The sequence below is a fragment of the Callorhinchus milii genome, unplaced genomic scaffold (genome assembly GCF_018977255.1).
Source record: "Callorhinchus milii isolate IMCB2004 unplaced genomic scaffold, IMCB_Cmil_1.0 Scaffold12, whole genome shotgun sequence".
NCBI classification, from domain to species: Eukaryota; Metazoa; Chordata; class Chondrichthyes; order Chimaeriformes; family Callorhinchidae; genus Callorhinchus; species Callorhinchus milii.
In genome coordinates, this window is record NW_024704753.1 from 11433893 (window position 1) to 11453060 (window position 19168).

The 19168-nt window shown below is 46.0% G+C and overlaps 1 protein-coding gene across 4 annotated transcripts; it reads right to left on the reverse strand.

Moving 5' to 3' along the window:
• Positions 1-1439: 1439 nt before the first annotated feature.
• On the reverse strand, positions 1440-14759 carry si:dkey-19e4.5 (UBA_like_SF and PTH2 domain-containing protein). 4 transcript variants are annotated; one of them, XM_042339720.1, is made up of 7 exons: positions 14678-14759; positions 11175-11281; positions 10890-10955; positions 10151-10228; positions 6778-6878; positions 4193-4307; positions 1440-2762 (listed from the first exon to the last, which is right to left on the reverse strand). In XM_042339720.1, exons 2-7 carry the CDS (start codon positions 11262-11264, stop codon positions 2676-2678), a joined length of 537 nt encoding a protein of 178 aa, XP_042195654.1. In that variant the 5' UTR covers positions 11265-11281; positions 14678-14759; the 3' UTR covers positions 1440-2675. The 4 variants fall into 4 exon arrangements, with proteins under 4 accessions (XP_042195654.1, XP_042195653.1, XP_042195655.1 ...); XM_042339719.1 differs by having other exon boundaries at positions 14674-14754; XM_042339721.1 differs by having other exon boundaries at positions 14624-14687.
• Between the last annotated feature and the right edge of the window lie 4409 nt (positions 14760-19168).

Genomic DNA, 19168 nt, shown 5'->3' on the forward strand with positions numbered 1-19168 from the left:
CACCCTTATCCTCGCCTGACTCCAATGGGTTCCCATCACATGGAGGATACAGTTCAAGATTCTGGTCCTCACCTTCACAAATTTCATTTATAGCCCTCAATGGCCTTGCTCCTGCCATCCCCCCCAACCTCTGCAACTTCCTAACCCCCTGCCAACCTGCCTGCTACGGCAACTTAGCAGGCTCCGGCCTGCTTCACGCACCCCGCCTTGCCAGCCCCACCATTGGCTTGCGGGCCCTCAACCATTGCCCCCACCCTCTGGAATTCCATCCCACAATCTCTCCACCTCATCCCCTCCCTTCTTCAAGACCCATCTCAAGACCGTCCTCTTCGACCATGCTTTCAAGCACCCTGCTTCCTCCACGCTCCCCAACCCTGACCCCTAACTCGGGTCCGAAACACTGACTGTCCAATGCCTTAGGACGTCTTCCCAATGTGAAAGACGCTATACAAATGTCATGTTGTTGTATTCTCACCCTTTACAAATGTACCACATTCAGAGCAACAGCTGAGTGATTCTTTTCATCAACAGCCTAGTAAGCCTCTATTCTCCTGTGTATATATTTAAACTACACCATACACATAGTGACTCCCCCTTTGCCCTCTTTTGGGGTCTGACCCTATGCTTGTTTGGTGCTCTAACGATATCCTATTCAAGTTTTTGGCAGCAGTAAGATGATACTGCTTCACTTTGGACGATATTTGGCTGTGGAAATTGATATTGGTGTCAGTGATTTAACTACCGAGTTCATCTACAAATAGTCATTACAGAAAATTGTGAAACATTGTTATTAAATGCCTTGAAAGAATTTACATTTTTACAGCAACCTATACATCAGACTATCTCAAAAGTGTTTCACAGCAGTTATCACTGCCTGTTTTAGCAGGTTATCACAGCAGCCATTTGGTACAAATCAGGGTCCCACAAATTCTATGAGACTGACCGATTAACCTGGAGGATTGTTGGTGCTGTAGCCACTCAATTTTCTTCCTAATGGGATCTTAAAATTTCACTTGACAAGCAGACAGGATCTGAAGAGTATCAGTGTAGTCTAAACAGCAATATTTGATAGTTAAGAGTAGGAACTCGCTATCTTCATAGTTGTGCAACAATGTGAACACTGGAACAAGCAGTCTCACATTCTAGCTGCAAAATGAATCATCAAACCACAGTGACAAATGAAACAGACTGACTTTACCTGGGAGGTTTATTTTGTTGCTGGATAGTTTTCAATATCTCATATAGGAAGGCTTTAACTAAAAAATGGCCTGAGTAATTTTCAGCTTGAGAAAATCTTGTGTAACTGCAATCTTGTACACTTCTTTATCTGAATAATGGTATAACAGTTAGGTTTAATTAAATACTAATCACAGGAAGAGGAAGGGGTAGAATGAATAGGTAGGTAGGTACCTGCGAGAGAGCATGCACAAAGACAGTAATCAAAGAACAGAGTGCTTTATTTCATGGCAGTATAGTTCCTCCCAAAAATAAACATGTAATTTCAAACAATAAGTCCTAACCATGCTCCTTTGTACTGAATCTTATTAACTATTACCTGTTTAATGCAACATTCCTCCCAATTTGGGGTCCTGCGCATTTCTGGAGATGTCCTGGCAACTTTGCTCAATGAGTCATGGATGAATTTTCATGACTTTATACCTGATCAGATAACACACAGGTATTGACTAATTCATAGAGCACCTCAATATACAGATAGATACTGCACTGTTTGCTTGGACCATGGAGCACTTACTGGAAGGAAAGAAAATCTCTCTCCCCTCTATATCCTATTCCCTGGGCTAATAGAAAAGGGCGGAAATATTTGGCCCCAAAAATGAGCGGAAAATTTGCGGGTTTTGCTTGGAAATTTTTGTTGTGCGTGGAAAATCGTGGGGGGGCATTGATGCTATTGAGGTACATTTTACTGCCAATGTATATTTTTTCACTTTATTGATAAAAACTAAACATGAGGACACTGAGAGACCCACACACACAAATATAAGAGGCACATACAAACACAGAGAAACACAGACACTCACACACAGACATGCAATCACAACAGCGAGGTCTCCCGAGTGAAATCCATTTCCCGCATGTACCGCATCGCGGATCCAGAACCGCCCTATCCACAGTGACGCCAGGTAAACAGCGCGAGGCCCGCGGGCCAGAAACTACATTTTTAGAGGGCTTTGCGGAAAAAAGTGGGGACAGACTTTTCTATTGGCCCAGCTTATCCCTCACCATCGCTCAACCCATTCACTATCGTGCATCCACCACTAAATTAAGTCTAACTGACAAATATGGTCGGTTGATCTTAACAATCTTTCAGAATGACAGCCTGCCCATTAATCTGACACTAGTGACTGCACTATTGACTGCAGATATAACTCAGTCTTCTCAGATGTGACTCCTTCATTCTATATAGGCTGCTGTTTAACAGCCAGTCAAATAGTGATGGCTCACCCAGATCAAATACCAAGTTAGGAAAGATATTATACTGATTGAGCTTCTAAAATGTCCAACCGAGGATAAAAGTACTAAAACTCAAGGAATCAGAAATTAAATTGCTTGGGAAAATGGCAGTTGGTTTATCTATTTGCAGAGCCTGGGTACAGCACATGGTAAACATCTCTGCTGTTTCATTACAACCTCCTGCGATTCCTCAGTCATTTACATCATAAGAGCTGTAGATCTCCAGTCACTTGATTGACATTTACCTCCTCACCCATGATTGACAGCACAGTGCATGATCCAGCTGCAACCTGATTTAATCAGAAAACAAAAGGCTAGACATCATCAACAAAGTACTGAATGTAGTTTTAAAACAAATCGTTTTGCATTCCTCAGTCGCTCGGTGGCTAATTAGAATATGTGTGAAGGTACTGATATACACCACACAAAGACCTGTATTTGGTTGACTATGATTACAGCCACGGTGGTTGCAAGGAAATCACAATTGGCATCAAATACCTTTGCTGGAAAACTGCATATGTATCGACAGGACCAGGCGTGGGTGTGGTGCCCCTATAGTTGAATCAACTACAAAACAACAGCAAATTGCATTGCATTTATATAGTCTTTCATGTTGGGAAAATTGTCCCAGGGCCCTGGACAGTTGGGGGGTTGCACCCAAGACGGGGGTTGGATTCATGAGCAGTGGGGGACAAGGGGTGGCAAGAAGACCAAAGGAACGGTCTTAGCAGAAGTCTTTAGATGAACTTTGAAGGAGGTGAGGGAAGGAAAGAGGCAAAGGTTCAAGCGAGTGGAGGCAGAAAAGTTGAAAGCCCAACTGATGGGCGACTTCAACCTCTACTTCATCCCCTCCTGCTCTACCTCTGCTGACTTCTCTCCTCCCACAACCTACCCCTACCATCAACTTTGCCACCCAGATCCACGGTCATCCCCTTGATCTGGTGATCATCTGGGGGCTCAACATCACCATCACTGACAAAGCCATTTAGGATCACTACTTCATCACCTTTAACTCCTCCACACCCCTCTCCCAACTCAGCCCACCTCTATCTTCTACCGCCGTTGGAAACAAATCTCCCTCTCCGCTGGATGTGATGAACGCGTGAATGAGTATCTCAGTGGCTTGCGATGAGAGACAGTAGCAGAGCAGAGTCATTTTGCAGAGGTGGAGTCATGGCATGGATGTGAGGGATGAAGGACAGTTGAGGATCGAACAGGATGCCGAGATTCCGTATTAGTTCCATGAGGTGTAGAGTGCACCCATGAAGGATGATATGGTCAGCGCCCGAGATATGCAGGATGTTAATTTTGTGGGTGAACACAGCAGCCAAATTACACTCAGCAATGACCCACAAACAGTCATGGAGTGAGCGACCAATTTTATTTGGGGGATTTTTGGACCAGACAGCGGGATAAAGAAACTCCCTTCTCTTTTTGTATCCCATGGGATCTTTAACCTTTAATACCCACCTGAACAGACAGACGGAACTTCATTTTTAATATCTCAACCGAATGGTGGCACCTCCAACAATGTAGCAGACCACCAGTACTGCATTGCAGCATCTGCCCAGACTGTATGAGTTCCTGATGTGAGGGCTTGAACCCACAACCTTAGAGGTGAGAGTGAGCTAGGCTGACACTTCTGACTAAATGTAATTATGTAAGAATATGAAAGCCTATCTCACAAGTTCAATCTCATCAATCTTAGAACAATATTCACCTGGGTTCTACCTGCATCCTGAACCAGGTATTGGGGCAGCCCCAGCCTGGCAGCCTTTTCTTGTAACTCAAGGATGTGTTTATAGTTCCGTCCCTTCAGTACAATCTTCTTAGCCCTGGTTTAAACAAGACATCACATATTCAGTCACAGAACGCAAGAACCTAGCAGCAAGAGCTATATCTAGCTGAGAACATGAGGAGTAGGAGGGATGGCTGGGTGAGATAATGACTGTTACCCCTACCCCATCACCACCCAATGCTTTCTGTAGAAGGCATTTTACTATCAATATCACTGAGTTTTACAGAAGGGGGCAGGGTGAAGAGAAGACCTTGGACACAGAACAAAAGACCAGTCTGACCCAAGCAAAGAGATAGATCTCCAGGTGCGTTTTGAAGTCAGAGACAGAAGGGGACAAGGTGGATATCAGAACAGATTTCAAGAGGGTGGGGAAAGTAGCTGAAGGCTCAGTCACCAGTGTGGGGTGGGCAGCATGAAACAGACTGCAGTTGGCTGAAGGAAAAAGTAATTGATCACATTACTGTATTCCTGATCACAGGGATAGGAATGATGAGGATTGAGGTAATGGACTTGATGCAGGAGAGGATTTGGGCTTATACTTAGTCGCCAATTTTTAATAATAAACATTTAATTTGGTGTAGCGCCTTTCACATCGGAAGTACATCTCAAAACACTTCACAGGATTTACTATCAAGTGGAGTGACTGTCCTTTTTTTGTGAACTGTTGTGATCATGGAGAGTTTGAGCACCCCAGCCTGGAGAGGATATAAAAGCAATGGAAAAGGTAGCAGGGCTTTCAGATACGGAGAGACTTGAGACATTAGGGCTTTATCCACTAGAGCTGAAAAGGTTAAATGTGATCTGATACAGATCTTCAAAATTATTACGGAAACATCAGAGTAGATATGATGGGTCGTATCCAGTGTGCCAGCATTTCAAGTGACCTCAGTGGCCTTGGGCTATCTAAGGGAAGCTGGAGGCTGGCGGGGGAAGAAATTCCCAAACCTTGTGACCTTTGCTGGGAGGTGTACATGTACGGACAGGATCAGATTTGAATACTAGAAATACCCTTCAACTGGTAGGGACCCGCCATCATAATAATAATCCTTGTATTTGATGTAGAACCTTATCACGTTGTTATCTTAAAGCACTTCACAGAATACATTGTAAAGTGGACTGACTGGGTATTTTGTAGGTGAAACGCAGCAGCCAATTGCACTCAGGAGTGTCCCACAAACAGTCGTGAACTGAATGACGAAATTAACCAATCTGAACAAAAAGATTATCCTTTAATAATTAATATTGTCTTTTAAGAATTATTATTAATCACAATCAAAATGATTATTCACGGTCCTCTTCGACTATGCATAAGGCACCCCCCGCACCCCCCAGCTCAAAGTCGGGCTCTGCCACTGTTAAGCGCTCTGAGACGCTACCCTGCGTGGAGGGCGTTATATAAGTTAAAGTAGTTGTTGTTTTGTGTTCAAATCCATTCAATCCCGAGCATCTCCCGACCCCTCGACCTCCTCACTCCCCAAACCACCACCCGGTGCCTTCGCCTGACTGGCACCGATCTCCTGTTCATCCCTCGCACCCTCTACCTCACCATCAGAGGTCGTGCTTTCAGCCACTACGCCCCAAAACTCTGGAACACTCTTCCTCAATCCCTCTGACTTGCCCCCTAACTCCCCTCTTTCAAATCCCGCCTGAAAACTTTCCTCATCGACCGTGCTTACGGCCACCTCCCTCCGGCTCCGCTACTGTTAAGTGCTCTGAGACGTTACCCTGCGTGGAGGGCGCTGTATAAGCACAAGTTGTTGTTGTTGTTGTATTAGAATAAAATATTATCATCCCAAAAAGCAGGTCTGACTCATGCTTTCAGGAGAGGAAGAAATGAGGTGGAGGAGGGGAAGGGAAAAGGTAGCATTTTAACCCCTCTCACCCAAGCATCCTTCACTTTTCAGCACTGCATGTTGCCCTTGAGTCTGATTTGTACTTGAAATTTGATAAATTCCTTGTATATTGAATAGAGGTTTCCCAGATGTGCTAGAGACAAGACAGGATTTCTTTGCACTCTCAATGCCACTGTCCAATTGTCCAACATGTTGTGAAGTGACTTTCTACTGCCAGTTCAAGGGATTGTGGCTCTTTGCTCAGATTAAAGTAACAGTCAGCCTTGGAAGCAGACCCGAGCTGTTTCCTAATCAGTTCTCTTATACTGCAATATATTGCAAAGGAAAATGTCCTAAAGCAGAATGGAACCCCAGGAGGTTGGGAGAATTCGGGGAGGGGGGGGGGAGTAGGACGGCAAATAGATAGTTTATGCAGAAAAGGAACTAGAGAACAGTAAAAAGAAAAATAACTCAAAGGACTAGTAACTAATAGAGACAATGGCCGTAAATCTAAAGGAGAAAAAACTTTTTGTGATATGGATATTGGCTGGGCCATTCTTTCAAGTCTTCTTGTGAAATGGCGAGCAGCGAAGGCAGAAATAAAACATTACTTTATCTTCCTGTTAACTGCTGTAGCTTCGCCCGTTTGAAAAGTTTCAAAGTGCCAGCACTCACCCTTCCTCGTCCCACTTGTTCAGCATCAGTCGCCAGAAGGCTGCCTCGTCAGTCATCGTCTGGTACAGCCCCACCGCAGCGTGAGCGACCTGAGCTGCCATCTGCCATTTAACAGGTTTAGAGAGAATCACTGACACCTCAACCCAGCACACGACACTTTGATATATACACATATCTCAATAGAGAAATGACTGCACAGAGAGCCCGGGGGAGGCAGCGGCTGCTCAATTAAAAAGTCCCTTAACGCAGTGGTTATCATGTTCGCCTTGAGCGAGAAGCGAGAGGACCCAGATTCGATTTCCGATGGAGCAAAATCTTCCTTGCTCCATCAGCCTGTTTATCTAGCGGTAAGTAGGAACCCGGTTATCAGTCAATTGGCAGATCGCGTTCCGCGGGTAATAATTCCTCAAAAAAAAATCTCAGTCCGAGACGAACATAACATAACATGTAGGAGCAGGAGTAGGCCATTCGGCCCTTCGAGCCTGCCCCGCCATTCAATCATGGATGATCTTCTAACCTAACTCCAGCTAATAACCTAATCCTGCCTTATCCCCATATCCCTTAATCCCTTTTGCAATAAGAAATCTATCTATCTCAGTCTTGAATATGTTCAAGGACTGAGCATCAATAGCCCTTTGAGGTAGTGAGTTCCATACATTCACCACTCTTTGAGTGAAGAAGTTCTTCCTCAACTCAGTGCGAAAGGGTTGACCTCTGATTTTATGGTTGTGACCCCTGGTTTTAGTTTCTCCAACCAGGGGAAACAATCTCCCACTATCTACTCTATCATGCCCTTTGATGATCTTATAGGTTTCTATAAGATCCCCTCTAATTCTTCTATATTCTAGAGAATATAGGCCCAAATTGGTCAGCCTATCCTCGTAACTCATCCCCTTCATCCCTGGTACTAACCTAGTAAATCTACGCTGCACCCCCTCCAAGGCAAGTACATCCTTCCTTAAATAAGAAGACCAAAACTGCACACAGTATTCCAGGTGCGGTCTCACCAGGGCCATTACAGTTGCAGCAAGATTTCCCTACTCTTATACTTTAACCCTTTCATAATGAATGCTAACATACCGTTCGCCTTCCTAATTGCTGCTGCACCTGCAGACTAACTTTCTGTGATTGGTGTACAAGGACACTCAAGTCCCTCTGGACGCTAACACATTCCAATCTCTCCCCTTCTAAAAAATAACCCGCTCTACTGTTTTTGCTACCTAGGTGGATGACTTCGCACTTCCCTACATTATACTTCATCTGCCACCTACCTGCCCAATCACCTAACCTATCTATGCCTCGCTGCATTTTTTTAATGTCATTCTCTGTGTTGGCACTTCCTCCTAGTTTTGTGTCATCCGTGAATTTAGATATATTAACTTCGATGTCCTCATCTAGATCGTTGATGTAGATGGTAAATAGCTGAAGCTCAAGGACTGATCCTTGTGGCACTCCACTAGTCACATCCCGCCAATCCGAAAAGGACCGTTTATCCCTACTCTTTGTTTCCTACCCATTAACCATTTCCCAATCCACGTTAATATATTCCCCCCAATTCCATGGGCCCCTATTTTTTGGACTAACCTTTTATGTGGCACCTTATCGAATGCCTTCTGGAAGTCCAAATAGACCACATCGACTGATTCACCCTTATCTGGTTTATTGGAAATATCCTCAAAAAATTCTATGAGATTTGTCAAACATGACTTCCCTTTTGTAAAGCCATGTTGACTTGGCCTAATTATATTGTGCTCCTCTAAATACTGCACTACCACATCCTTAATCAATGATTCTAAAATGTTTCCTATCACTAATGTGAGACTAACTGGCCTGTAGTTCCCCATCTTTTCCTTTCCACCTTTTTTAAACAGTGGTGTGACATTTGCAATCTTCCAATCCATGGGGTCTGTTCCAAAATCCAAGGAATTTTGGAAGATCAGACACAAGGCCTCCACTATCTCATAAGCTACCTCTTTTAAAACCCTGGGATGCAAGCCATCCGGACCAGGGGATTTGTCACTTTTTAGTGCTAACAGTTTCCCGAGCACCAAATCTCTATTAATAAAAATTTCTCTAAGTTGCTCCCTGTCCTTATACTTTGGTGCATCTCTATTGTTGGCAGACTTGTTGTGTCTTCTAGGGTGAAGAGTGAAAACAGATGCAAAGTACCCATTTAGGAACTCTGCCATGTCCTTATCCCCCATTACACTTTCTCCCGTCTCTGACTGAAGTGGACCTACATTTACCCTCACTAGCCTATTGCTCTTAATATATTTGTAAAAACTTTTACAATCTGACTTAATGTTCCTAGCTAGCTTACCCTCATACTCCTTTTTCTCGCTCTTAATGAGTTTTTTATTTTTTTTGGCTGGTTTCTAAAACTCTCCCAAACTTCAGATTTGCTGCTTTTCTTGGCAGTTTTATAAACTTTGTTTGTGGACTGTTTGTGGGACACTGCCGCATGCAATTGGCTGCTGCATTTCGCCCACAAATTACACAAGTCAATTCACTTTGCAATATATTCTGTGAAGCGCTTTGGGACGTCTCAATGACGGGATACAGTGCTTTATCAAATGCAAGTATTACTATTGATAAAATAAATTATTAATATTAATCAATGCTGTAATCTTGTCTTGTATAAAGCCAGCATGCCAGAGATTTAAGCTCCAATTCCCACACACAGTAAATTCCCCATTTCTGCAGTGTTTTCAGGAACAGATTCACGCACCAGCCCCCACCACCAAATACCCTGTTTCTGCTCAAACACCCAATCGGGGTCTCAAACCACAGTGTGCACAAGAACTCACAGCAACAGAGCTGTGCGTTTGTATGCAGTCCACAGAAACGTGAATAGAAGTGACTTTCTGTTTACTGATGTTCAAAAACCTTCATAAAGTAAAAAAGAAATCTTGTGAGAAATAGCAGGGTAATTAATGTACATTTATTTAATATCTGCAGCTCCTTTAAGAGAGCTTCAACCATAAAATAATAATAATACTTACATTTGATATAGTGCCTTATCACATTGTTGGGCTTTCAGCCTCTCTGCCCCTACACTCTGGAACTCCAGCCCACGGTCCCTTCGCCTCACTTCCTCCCTTGCCTCCTTCAAGGCCGGTCTCAAGATCCTTCTCTTCGATCGTGCCTTTGATCACCCTCCAACCTCGCTGCCTTCCCTCACCCCTCTCCCACCCCTCCCCCATGCTCGGACCCCGACCCCCGACTGTTCAGCGCTTTGGGACGTCCTCCCGACATGAAAGGTGCTCTATAAATGTCATTTTGTTGTTGTTGTGAGATGTCTGGAAATAGAGGGCTTGGTTTAGTTCCTCAGTTTGTTGTGGCAAGGGAAAAGATGAGAGAAGGAGTTACAAACCTTTCCAGCACCCATACACAACTCTGTGTTCACCACAAACACCATCTTGCAGCTCTGGGAGCAATGCTCAGTTGGCATCTGCAGATTAAAGGTAAAAAATGAAGGCCAATCTCCAAGTTTGGATTTTTCTGTGCATGTGCAGTGTTCATCTACAAAATACACAGTCACTACACTTTACATGGGGTTTGAACCCACAACTTTCTGATTCAGCAGTGTATTCATGATACAATAATAATCCTTAATTTGATATGGAGCCTTAGATGTCATCAAGTTGTCTCAAAGCGATACTGTAAATTGGATTGACTCTGTGTTTTGGGAGTGAACACAGCAGACAATTACCCACAAACAGTCAAGGAGTGAGTGACCAATTTTATTGGGGGATTGTTGATCAGTACACCGAGAGAGAAACTCCCTCTTCTTTTCTAATAGCGTCATGGGATCTTTAACATTCACCTAAACCGACAGACGGGACTTCGATTTAACATCTCATCCAAAGGATGGTACTTCTGACAATGCAACACACCCCAGCACTGCATTGGAACGTCAGCTGAGACTATGTGATTCCAAGTCCCAATGTGGGGCTTGAAACCACAACCTTCTGACCCAGAGGCACAAGTGCTATCACTGAGCCAGCCATTTTAGTTTTAAATACCTAGAATTATCATTGCTGTAATATTCAGCTACTTCTGCATGTTGGGATATACATTCTGTGAGAAACGCAATGAAAACATGTCCTTACCTGGGCCTCATTGAAATAATAAAGAGCAGCCGCATCACTGGACTGATTTTCAGTGACAATAAGGGCCTGTGTGAGGGAGAGAGACCACACATTGATCAGCACTGCCGCACATGGAGCAAGATATCAATTAATGTCATGGTGAAACCACAGTTAATAAGACAATGCCATCAATAATGTAATACAATATTATAACATTTCATGTCAGGAGGACATCTCAAAGCGCTTACCAGTGCAAATAATAATCTTTGCCCTTATCTTATTAGGGACAGTCTAATGTTCACTCACCTCCCTGGCATTCTTTTCCGGGATTCCCAAGTCCACCAATTGCTGCAGAAAGACTGGGTTTACTTCCTGGTAGACCTGAGTGTCTGTCATCTCAAGTCTTTGGGTTTCTGTAAAGTGAACAGTAGATTCAGCATTGAATAATTCCACCCACTGGCAGACTGACGCTGCTCCAAGCAACAGGACTTGCACTGAACTCAAATAGTACTGCACGAGGATTGCAGCTACATCACTGTGAAGCTGTAATTTTCTCTAAATTAACATTAACCAAACTGGGGACATCCTGTTTGACACCGGTCAGCAACTCCTCACTTAGGGACTGCATCGCCTGCTCATTCCAATTTACTGAGTCTGAGGGAACCCTTGGAAATTTATTCAAAAACAATTAATCCTCAACTCTCCTTCAAAACTTCCATCCAACCTCTGACCAAGTCCATCTCCACACACTGCCTGCTCCATCACAACCCTGCCTCCAACAACAACAAAATTACATTTGTAAAGCACCTTTCACTTCGGGAGGACGTCCCAAGATGCTGGAGAGTCAGTGTTTCAGACTTGAGCTGGGGGTCGGTGTTGGGGAGGGTGGAGGGCAGGGGGGGGAAGCAGGATGATCCACACAGTCATAGAGGAGGATCTTGAGATGGGTCTTGAAGGGGACAAGGGAAGGGACAAGGGAGGGGGCAAGGGTGAGGACTGCAGGATGGAGTTCCAGAGGGTGGGGGCAGAGTGGGCCCACCAATGGTGGGGCGGGCAAGGCAGGAAACATGAAGCAGGTGGGAGCCTGCTGAGCGGAGGGAGCAGGCAGGATGGCAGGGAGTTAGAAGGTCACAGAGGTAGGGGGAAGCAAGACCATGGAGTGCTTTGAAGGTGAGGACCAGGATCTTGAACTGTATCCTCTGTGTGATGGGAAGCCAGTGGAGTCGGGCAAGGTTGGAGATGATAGGGTAGCGGAGCTTGGTGAGGGAGAGGACACGGGCTGCAGAGTTCTGAATGATCTGCTGTGTAAGGAAGGGGGAGTTGGGGAGACCAACAAGCAAGGAGTTTGAATAGTCAAGCCTCGATGTTATGAAACCTCATCAACACTGGTCACCTCTACACCCGCCTTTTCCCACTCTGCTCGCCAGCCTCTCCAGCTCTACAAACTTCACACAACACTCCACATCTTGTATCCTCTCCCATACGAGGCCCCACAAGCCCAACGCCCCCCATCTTCGTCTGGCTCCCATTTCCCCCAACCACATCAAGTTTAAGATACTCGTCCTCACCTTCATTGGTTTGCAAAATCCTACCTCTGTGATCTCTTCCTCCTATTTCCCTAACCACTGTCACCTTCAGCCTGCCTCATGCCCTGACCCTGCCCAGCCATTGGTGGGCCCCACCTTCAAATACAACAAAGAGAAACTCTAACACTACAACTGGAACCCAAATTGAATCCATAATGTCAGGTTTCAAAGAAAAGCTGTAAATCCAAAGGTATTCATTGTGCGGGCCGGACTTCACTACCTCACTTAATTTCCTCAGGAAAATAAAGGTAAAATAAATAAGAAACAAAGGTGAATTTGAAAGGCCATAAAGGAGAAACACAAACCCAGTTTTCAGATTAGCCCAATTACCATCCCACCTGCTCTGCAGGAAGCACTCACGGCAGGAGGCTGCGACGGTACAGGTTAAAACCTGAGTGACTGATCTTACTTGGGTGCTGCAGGTCACTTCAGTGCTTCTGGGAAAACTGGAATTTATGGGGTCAGTTTGAAGGCTTCCGAGTAAAACCCAACCGTGGACAAATTTGTATTTAGTTGTTAGCCTGATTCAAGTGACGGCGCTCTTGCGTCTGAGTCAGAAGGTTCTGGGTTCAAGACCCACATTGGGATTTGAATTACATAATCTAAGATGATATTCCAATGGAATACTGGGAGAGCGCTGCATTGTCGGAGGTGCCGTCCTTTGGATGAGACATTAAACCAAGGTCCCACCTGCCTATTCAGGTGGACGTTAAAGATCTTGTGGCCCTATTCAAAAAGAGAAGGGATTTTCTCTCTCCTGTGGTCCGGGGCAACAATCTCCCCAATGAGATTTGGTCACTCGCTCTATGGCTGTTTGTGGGACATTGCTGCCTGCAAATTGGCTGCTGCGCTCACCCACAAAATACACAGTCACAACACTTTACAGTATATTGTGTGAAGCAGTTTACACATCTTGAAGATGTGATAAGGCATTATATCAAATGTAAGGATTATTATCATTTCTGGTATATCCTGTGACGAGCTTTGAGACCCCTTGTCGGCCTGGGCTCGGGTGACCGGACGTCCCCCAATCCTGGGAACAGTCCCCAGATGAGGTACGGGGTCCCGGGGGCCAAACCCGCCTCGGGCGGAGTTCAGCAGCAGAGGAGGAAAGAATAAAATTCTAAAACTCATCAGAAAAACACAGCCATTAACCCAACAAACTGCTTTACATGTGACCCGGGATTTGTTTTACAAAACCTGCTCACCCCGGAAAAGGCGCTCTCACACACACACACACACACCCTCACACTCACACACCCTCACACACACACACACACCGCCTCACACACACACCCTCACACACACAACCTCACACACACACACACACCGCCTCACACACACACCCTCACACACACACCCTCACCCCCTCACACACACACACACACCCTCACACACACCCCCACACCCCCACACACACACACCGCCTCACACACACACCCTCACACCCCTCACACACACCCTCACACCCCTCACACACACACACACACCCTCACACACACCCCACACACACACACACCGCCTCACACACACACCCTCACACCCCCTCACACACACACACACACACACCCACACACACACACCCTCACACCCCCTCACACACACACACACCCTCACACACACACCTCACACACACACACACACCCTCACACACACACACACACCGCCTCACACACACACCCTCACACCCCCACACACACCCTCACACACACACCCTCACACCCCCTCACACACACACACACACCCTCACACACACCCCCACACCCCCCCCCCCCCCCCCCCCTCACACACACCCCCACACACACCCTCACACACCCTCACACACACACACACACCCTCACACCCCCTCACACACCCTCACACACACCTCACACACACACACACCCTCACACACACACACACACACCCTCACACACCCTCACACACACACACACACCCTCACACCCCCTCACACACCCTCACACACACCTCACACACACACACACACCCTCACACCCCTCACACACACACACACCCTCACACACACACACACACACCCTCACACACACACACACCGCCTCACACACACACCCTCACACCCCCTCACACACACACCCCCACACCCCTCACACACACACACACACCCTCACACACACCCTCACACACACACACACGGTTTGCAACACAAACAATTAACTGGAGAGAGAGAGAGAGAGTCCACCGCCGGGGACTGAGTCAACCTACGGTCCGCCGCTCAAACCCGTCCCCACGGAAAGCCATGTGCCATCCCATCCCTCTGCCCGGACCGTCCCCCCAACTCCACTCCCCCGGCAACTGCTGTTCAGAGGATGAGTTCCGGGGCCAGGCGCCTCCTGCTCCCGTGCGCTCCCCAGTGGCCAGTGTGTGCATGTGCAGCGGCCTTCACTGCTGCTCATGAAGTACCAGCCCCGGCAGTGGGGCCGCCTCCTGACTGACCCCTGTAAACCAGGCCATGTGCCCAGTGGTCAGTCGGGGGTTTGGGTTTGTTTTNGTTGTTTTGTTGCTGGTGATAATCATAAAACATCTGAGTGCAACTTTTACATTTAAACCTGCAAAACCTTTTCCTTTGAAGACCTTTTCTAATTGGCCGCTCTGCTTACCCACAGCGGACAACGCTTAATAATAATAATAATAATAATAATCCTTGCATTTGACATAGTGCTTTTCACATCTTCTCGACGTCTCAAAGCGCTTCACAGAATATACTGTAAAGTGAATTGACTATATTTGTGGGCGAAACGCAGCAGCCAATTGCGCACAACAGTGTCCCACAAACAGTCGTGGATTGAAGTGACCAATTTTATTATTTTTCTCGTGAGGGATTATTATCAGTGTGGAGTAAGGAAACTTGCCCAAGGTTTCGCCCTGAAGGGAATTGAACTCAGATCTCTCGCTTTCGAGGCGAGTGCTCTAACCACTGAGCTTCAGGACTCCCATAATATTGGGCTAATTTTGAGCTATTTTTTTTGGGGGGGGGTCAGTCAGGTGTCTGACACATGCGGAAACCCATTACCATCCTTAAGAGTATCCAAACCAAACTGAGATTTCCATCCATCCCACTTACACATGGAAATCCCAGAGATAGGTTGTTGTAATGGAATGCGCACTCTCTCCCTGGAGGGACACATCCTGCGTACCTAATTTTTAAGTTAGTATTTGATGAGCTTTGGGCTGTCAACTTCAAGAACCATCGCACAACATCATGATAATATATACTAATACTCCTTGCATTTGATATAGTGCCTTATCACGTCATTGAGACGTCTCAAAGTGCATCACAGAATATATTGTAAAGTGGATTGACTGTATTTTGTGGGAGAAATGCGGCACAGTAGTGTCCCATAAACAATCGTGGATTGAGTTACCAAATAATTTTTTTTGTGTTTAAATCATTGCATTTATTATAGCAACTCAGCTCACAGTCTAGCCTGGCACTCCAGTGCAGTTTTGCAGTTGCCGCATTATCAAAGATGCTGAGACATTAAACAGATGTTTGTCTTTTTAGATAGATATTAAAGACCCAATGGCACTAATCGAAAAGAGAAGGAAGTTTCTCTCTCCAGGATAAAATTGGTCATTCACCTCATGGCTGGTTGGACGTTGTTCTGTGCACAAATTGGCTGACACATTTGCCCACAAAATACACAAGTGTTTTACACTTAACGTTAAACCCTGTGATAAAAACAGAAGTCACTGGAACTTGATGAACCTCAGTTCTTACCAAAGGTCATTGACCTGAAATGTTAATCCACTTGCCTCTTGCCATAGATGCTGTTGAGTATCCCAGCGACTTCTGTTTTCATTTCAGATTTCCAGCATCTGTAGTACTTTGCCTTTAGTTTATTGATTAATTCCTGTGAGGTGCTTTGAGATGCATCAATGACATGATTAGGGCCTGATATCAAATGCAAGGATTATTATATTATCATGCTGTCGTTAACAAGATCATATGAGATACCAACCTTTAACATCCTCAGCATCAAACTGTTTATTTATTGAGTCCAGCACCCTGCCTCAACATCCACCCTGGTAACATGTTCCAATTGGTAATTAAAAATACTTTTAATTGCCAATTGGAACAATGATTCCCCCCTCCACCCCTGCGCACACACACACACACACAGCTGGTGGATATGTGTCAGTGCTTCTTGAGTATATTCTGTGGTGATTAGAACAATACTGTGAATTACAATACAATTAATACATTTACACATTCCTTTCATATCGGGAAGACATCTCAAAGCATTTAACAATGCCAGGCGCACATCCAAACGGAGGTGGGATCCAAGGGAGGAGTGGGGGGAGAGATGACCAAAACCACAGTCAAGGAGGAATAACAACAATAAAATTACATTTGTAAAGCTCCTTTCACATTGGGAGGATGTCCCAAGGTGCTGAACAGTCGGGGATCAGGACCCGAGCATGGGGGAGCAGGGTTGGGATGAGGGAGGGCAGAGAGGTAGAAGGGCGGCTGGGGGCACGGTCGAAAAGGAGGGTCTTGTGTTGTGCCTTGAAGGAGGTAAGGGAGGGAGCAAGATGAAAGAATTGTGGGATGGACTTCCAAAGAGTGGGGGCAGAGAAGCTGAAAGCCCGGCTGCCAATGGTAGGGTGGGTCGGGCGGGAGACATGGAGCAGCTGAGTGGAGGGAGCGGACAGGTTAATAGGGGGTCAGCAGGTAAGAGAGATAGGAGGGGACAAGGCCATGGAGAGCCTTGAAAGTGAAGACGAGGATTTTGAATTCTGTCCTCTGAGGGATGGTGAGTCAGTGGAGCCAGGCGAGGGTGGGGATGATGGGGTCACGGAGCCTGGTGTGGGAGAGGACATGAGCTGCAGAGTTCTGGATGATCTGCAGCTTGTGGAGGAAAGATTTGTGGAGTCCGACAAGATGGGCCTTGAATGATGGGAGAGAGGGGTCAAGTTGGAGAGACTCCAGGATTGAGTTCCAGAGAGGGGGGAACAGATAGGCTGAAAACCCGCCTGCTGATGGGGGAGCGAACACCAGCACAGACAGGATGGGAGAGAGCAGAGAATGGGTTTAGAGCAGAGACCTCCAGTGGGGGAGAGAGCACCAGCACAGACAGGATGGAAGAGAGCAGGGAATGGGTTTAGAGACGTACTGAATTACACAACCAAACATTGGAATGAGACTCACAATTTACCTGTCAGAGACTGAGAATCAAACTCACAAGCTGGAGGAATTCTTCACATCCCAGCTCAAGCTCTATAGCACCACATCTATCAAAGCCATTCAAAATCCTATTCTTCTTGTCCATCCAAGCCACCGCTGACACCCAGACTGCCTCCCCTCCCCCAATCATTCAGCTACTGAACTGGCATCAATTGTCCATTACATCCCCCAGTGCCAATATTGTGCCGATTGAAAATGAGGCACTGAATGGTCGATACTTACAAAATCAGCCTGTTGCCAACAGCGACATTTTATGGACAAACAGTGAGGCGGATGGGATGTGAATGGAGCTGTGTTAATTCTCGTCAGATTGCAAACTCCATCGGACTGAACAGAGCTGTGTTTCATGCCGCATACTGAAGGGTAAGTGCCAGGAGAAGTATCCTTGGTATAAAGTACAGTACTCCTTCATTGTAGCTTCTTGGGGAAACAACAACTTTAAAGTTCATTGCACAGCACTTGAGAACTGCCAATCAGGCCAATCAGAGTTCAAGTCCTCCTGAACGAGAGCTGGGCAGATGCCACCACAGTCTAGTAGGGAACAGAACCCTTTTCATACGAACAGGAAACCATTCAGCCTGACCAGGCACTTTATTGCATCATCATAGATCCGATCTGCCCACCTTTCCCCATACCCCATATTATCCTTATTTCTCAAGCCAACATGCCTCTAACCATCCCAATTGAGTCCTTCTCCCTTAGCTCTCTGCATTCTGTGTTTCTATAGCGCTCAGTTGGAAGGAGTTTCTTCAGTCAGAGGCTTGTTGGGGTTTGGATTTTGTTCCCCAAGTGGGCAATTGAAGTTGGGTCAATGGTATCAGATAAGCGCCTGAGCAGTAAAATACATAAAGGCATGTGGGGAGCAAGCTGGGAAGTGGGGTTAATAGACAAGGACGATTTAGAAAAACAGATAAATAGACATGATGGGTTGAAGAGCCTCCTGTTGTGCTAGGTTTGCTATGTTTCTATTTCTTATTAAATTGGTTTTGGTTTAGGTATGGATTGAAATTTAGCTGCAAGCACTGCGATGGTCAGCGTGCAAATACACCAGTTCATAGGAAGCCTCGGGAGTAGAAAATAACTTTGCAGAGGCAAAGAAAAGATTGTCTCCAAATCTGTCTATGAGAAAATCTGCTCAGTTTTTTTTTGGACTACTTTCCTCAGCCTCATCACCGGGTGGGCTTGCTTGTCAAGCAAAAGTAGGAGAGCATCAAGGCTGATTCCCCCAGTGTGAAAAGGGCTCTTCCAAACAATACAATTTACATTTCTATCATGTTGTGGACAAGCTTAGGTTGCGCCCAAGCTGGTTGTAGCCTGAGCTGGGGGTAGCAGGGTGGGCGGGGATGGGGGCGGGGGAGGGCAAAGGCGCAGTCAAAGAGGAAGTGCCTGAGACGCACCTTCAATTAGGTGGTGATGGGGGGAGGGGGCCACAAGTCGGAGGGACTCCAGAGTGGATGGAGTTCCAGAGAGAGGCAGAGAGATGGAAACCCGGCAACTAATGATAGGGC

Coding starts and splice junctions, on each gene's coding strand:
- si:dkey-19e4.5 (XM_042339719.1), bottom strand. CDS start 14,725: ATGGGATGGCACATGGCTTTCCGTGGGGACGGGTTTGAGCGGCGGACC. Junction 10,229..10,889: donor ATTATTTCAATGAGGCCCAG/GTAAGGACATGT, acceptor TTTAATCTGCAG/ATGCCAACTGAGCATTGCTC. Junction 4,308..6,777: donor AACAAGTGGGACGAGGAAGG/GTGAGTGCTGGC, acceptor TGTTTAAACCAG/GGCTAAGAAGATTGTACTGA.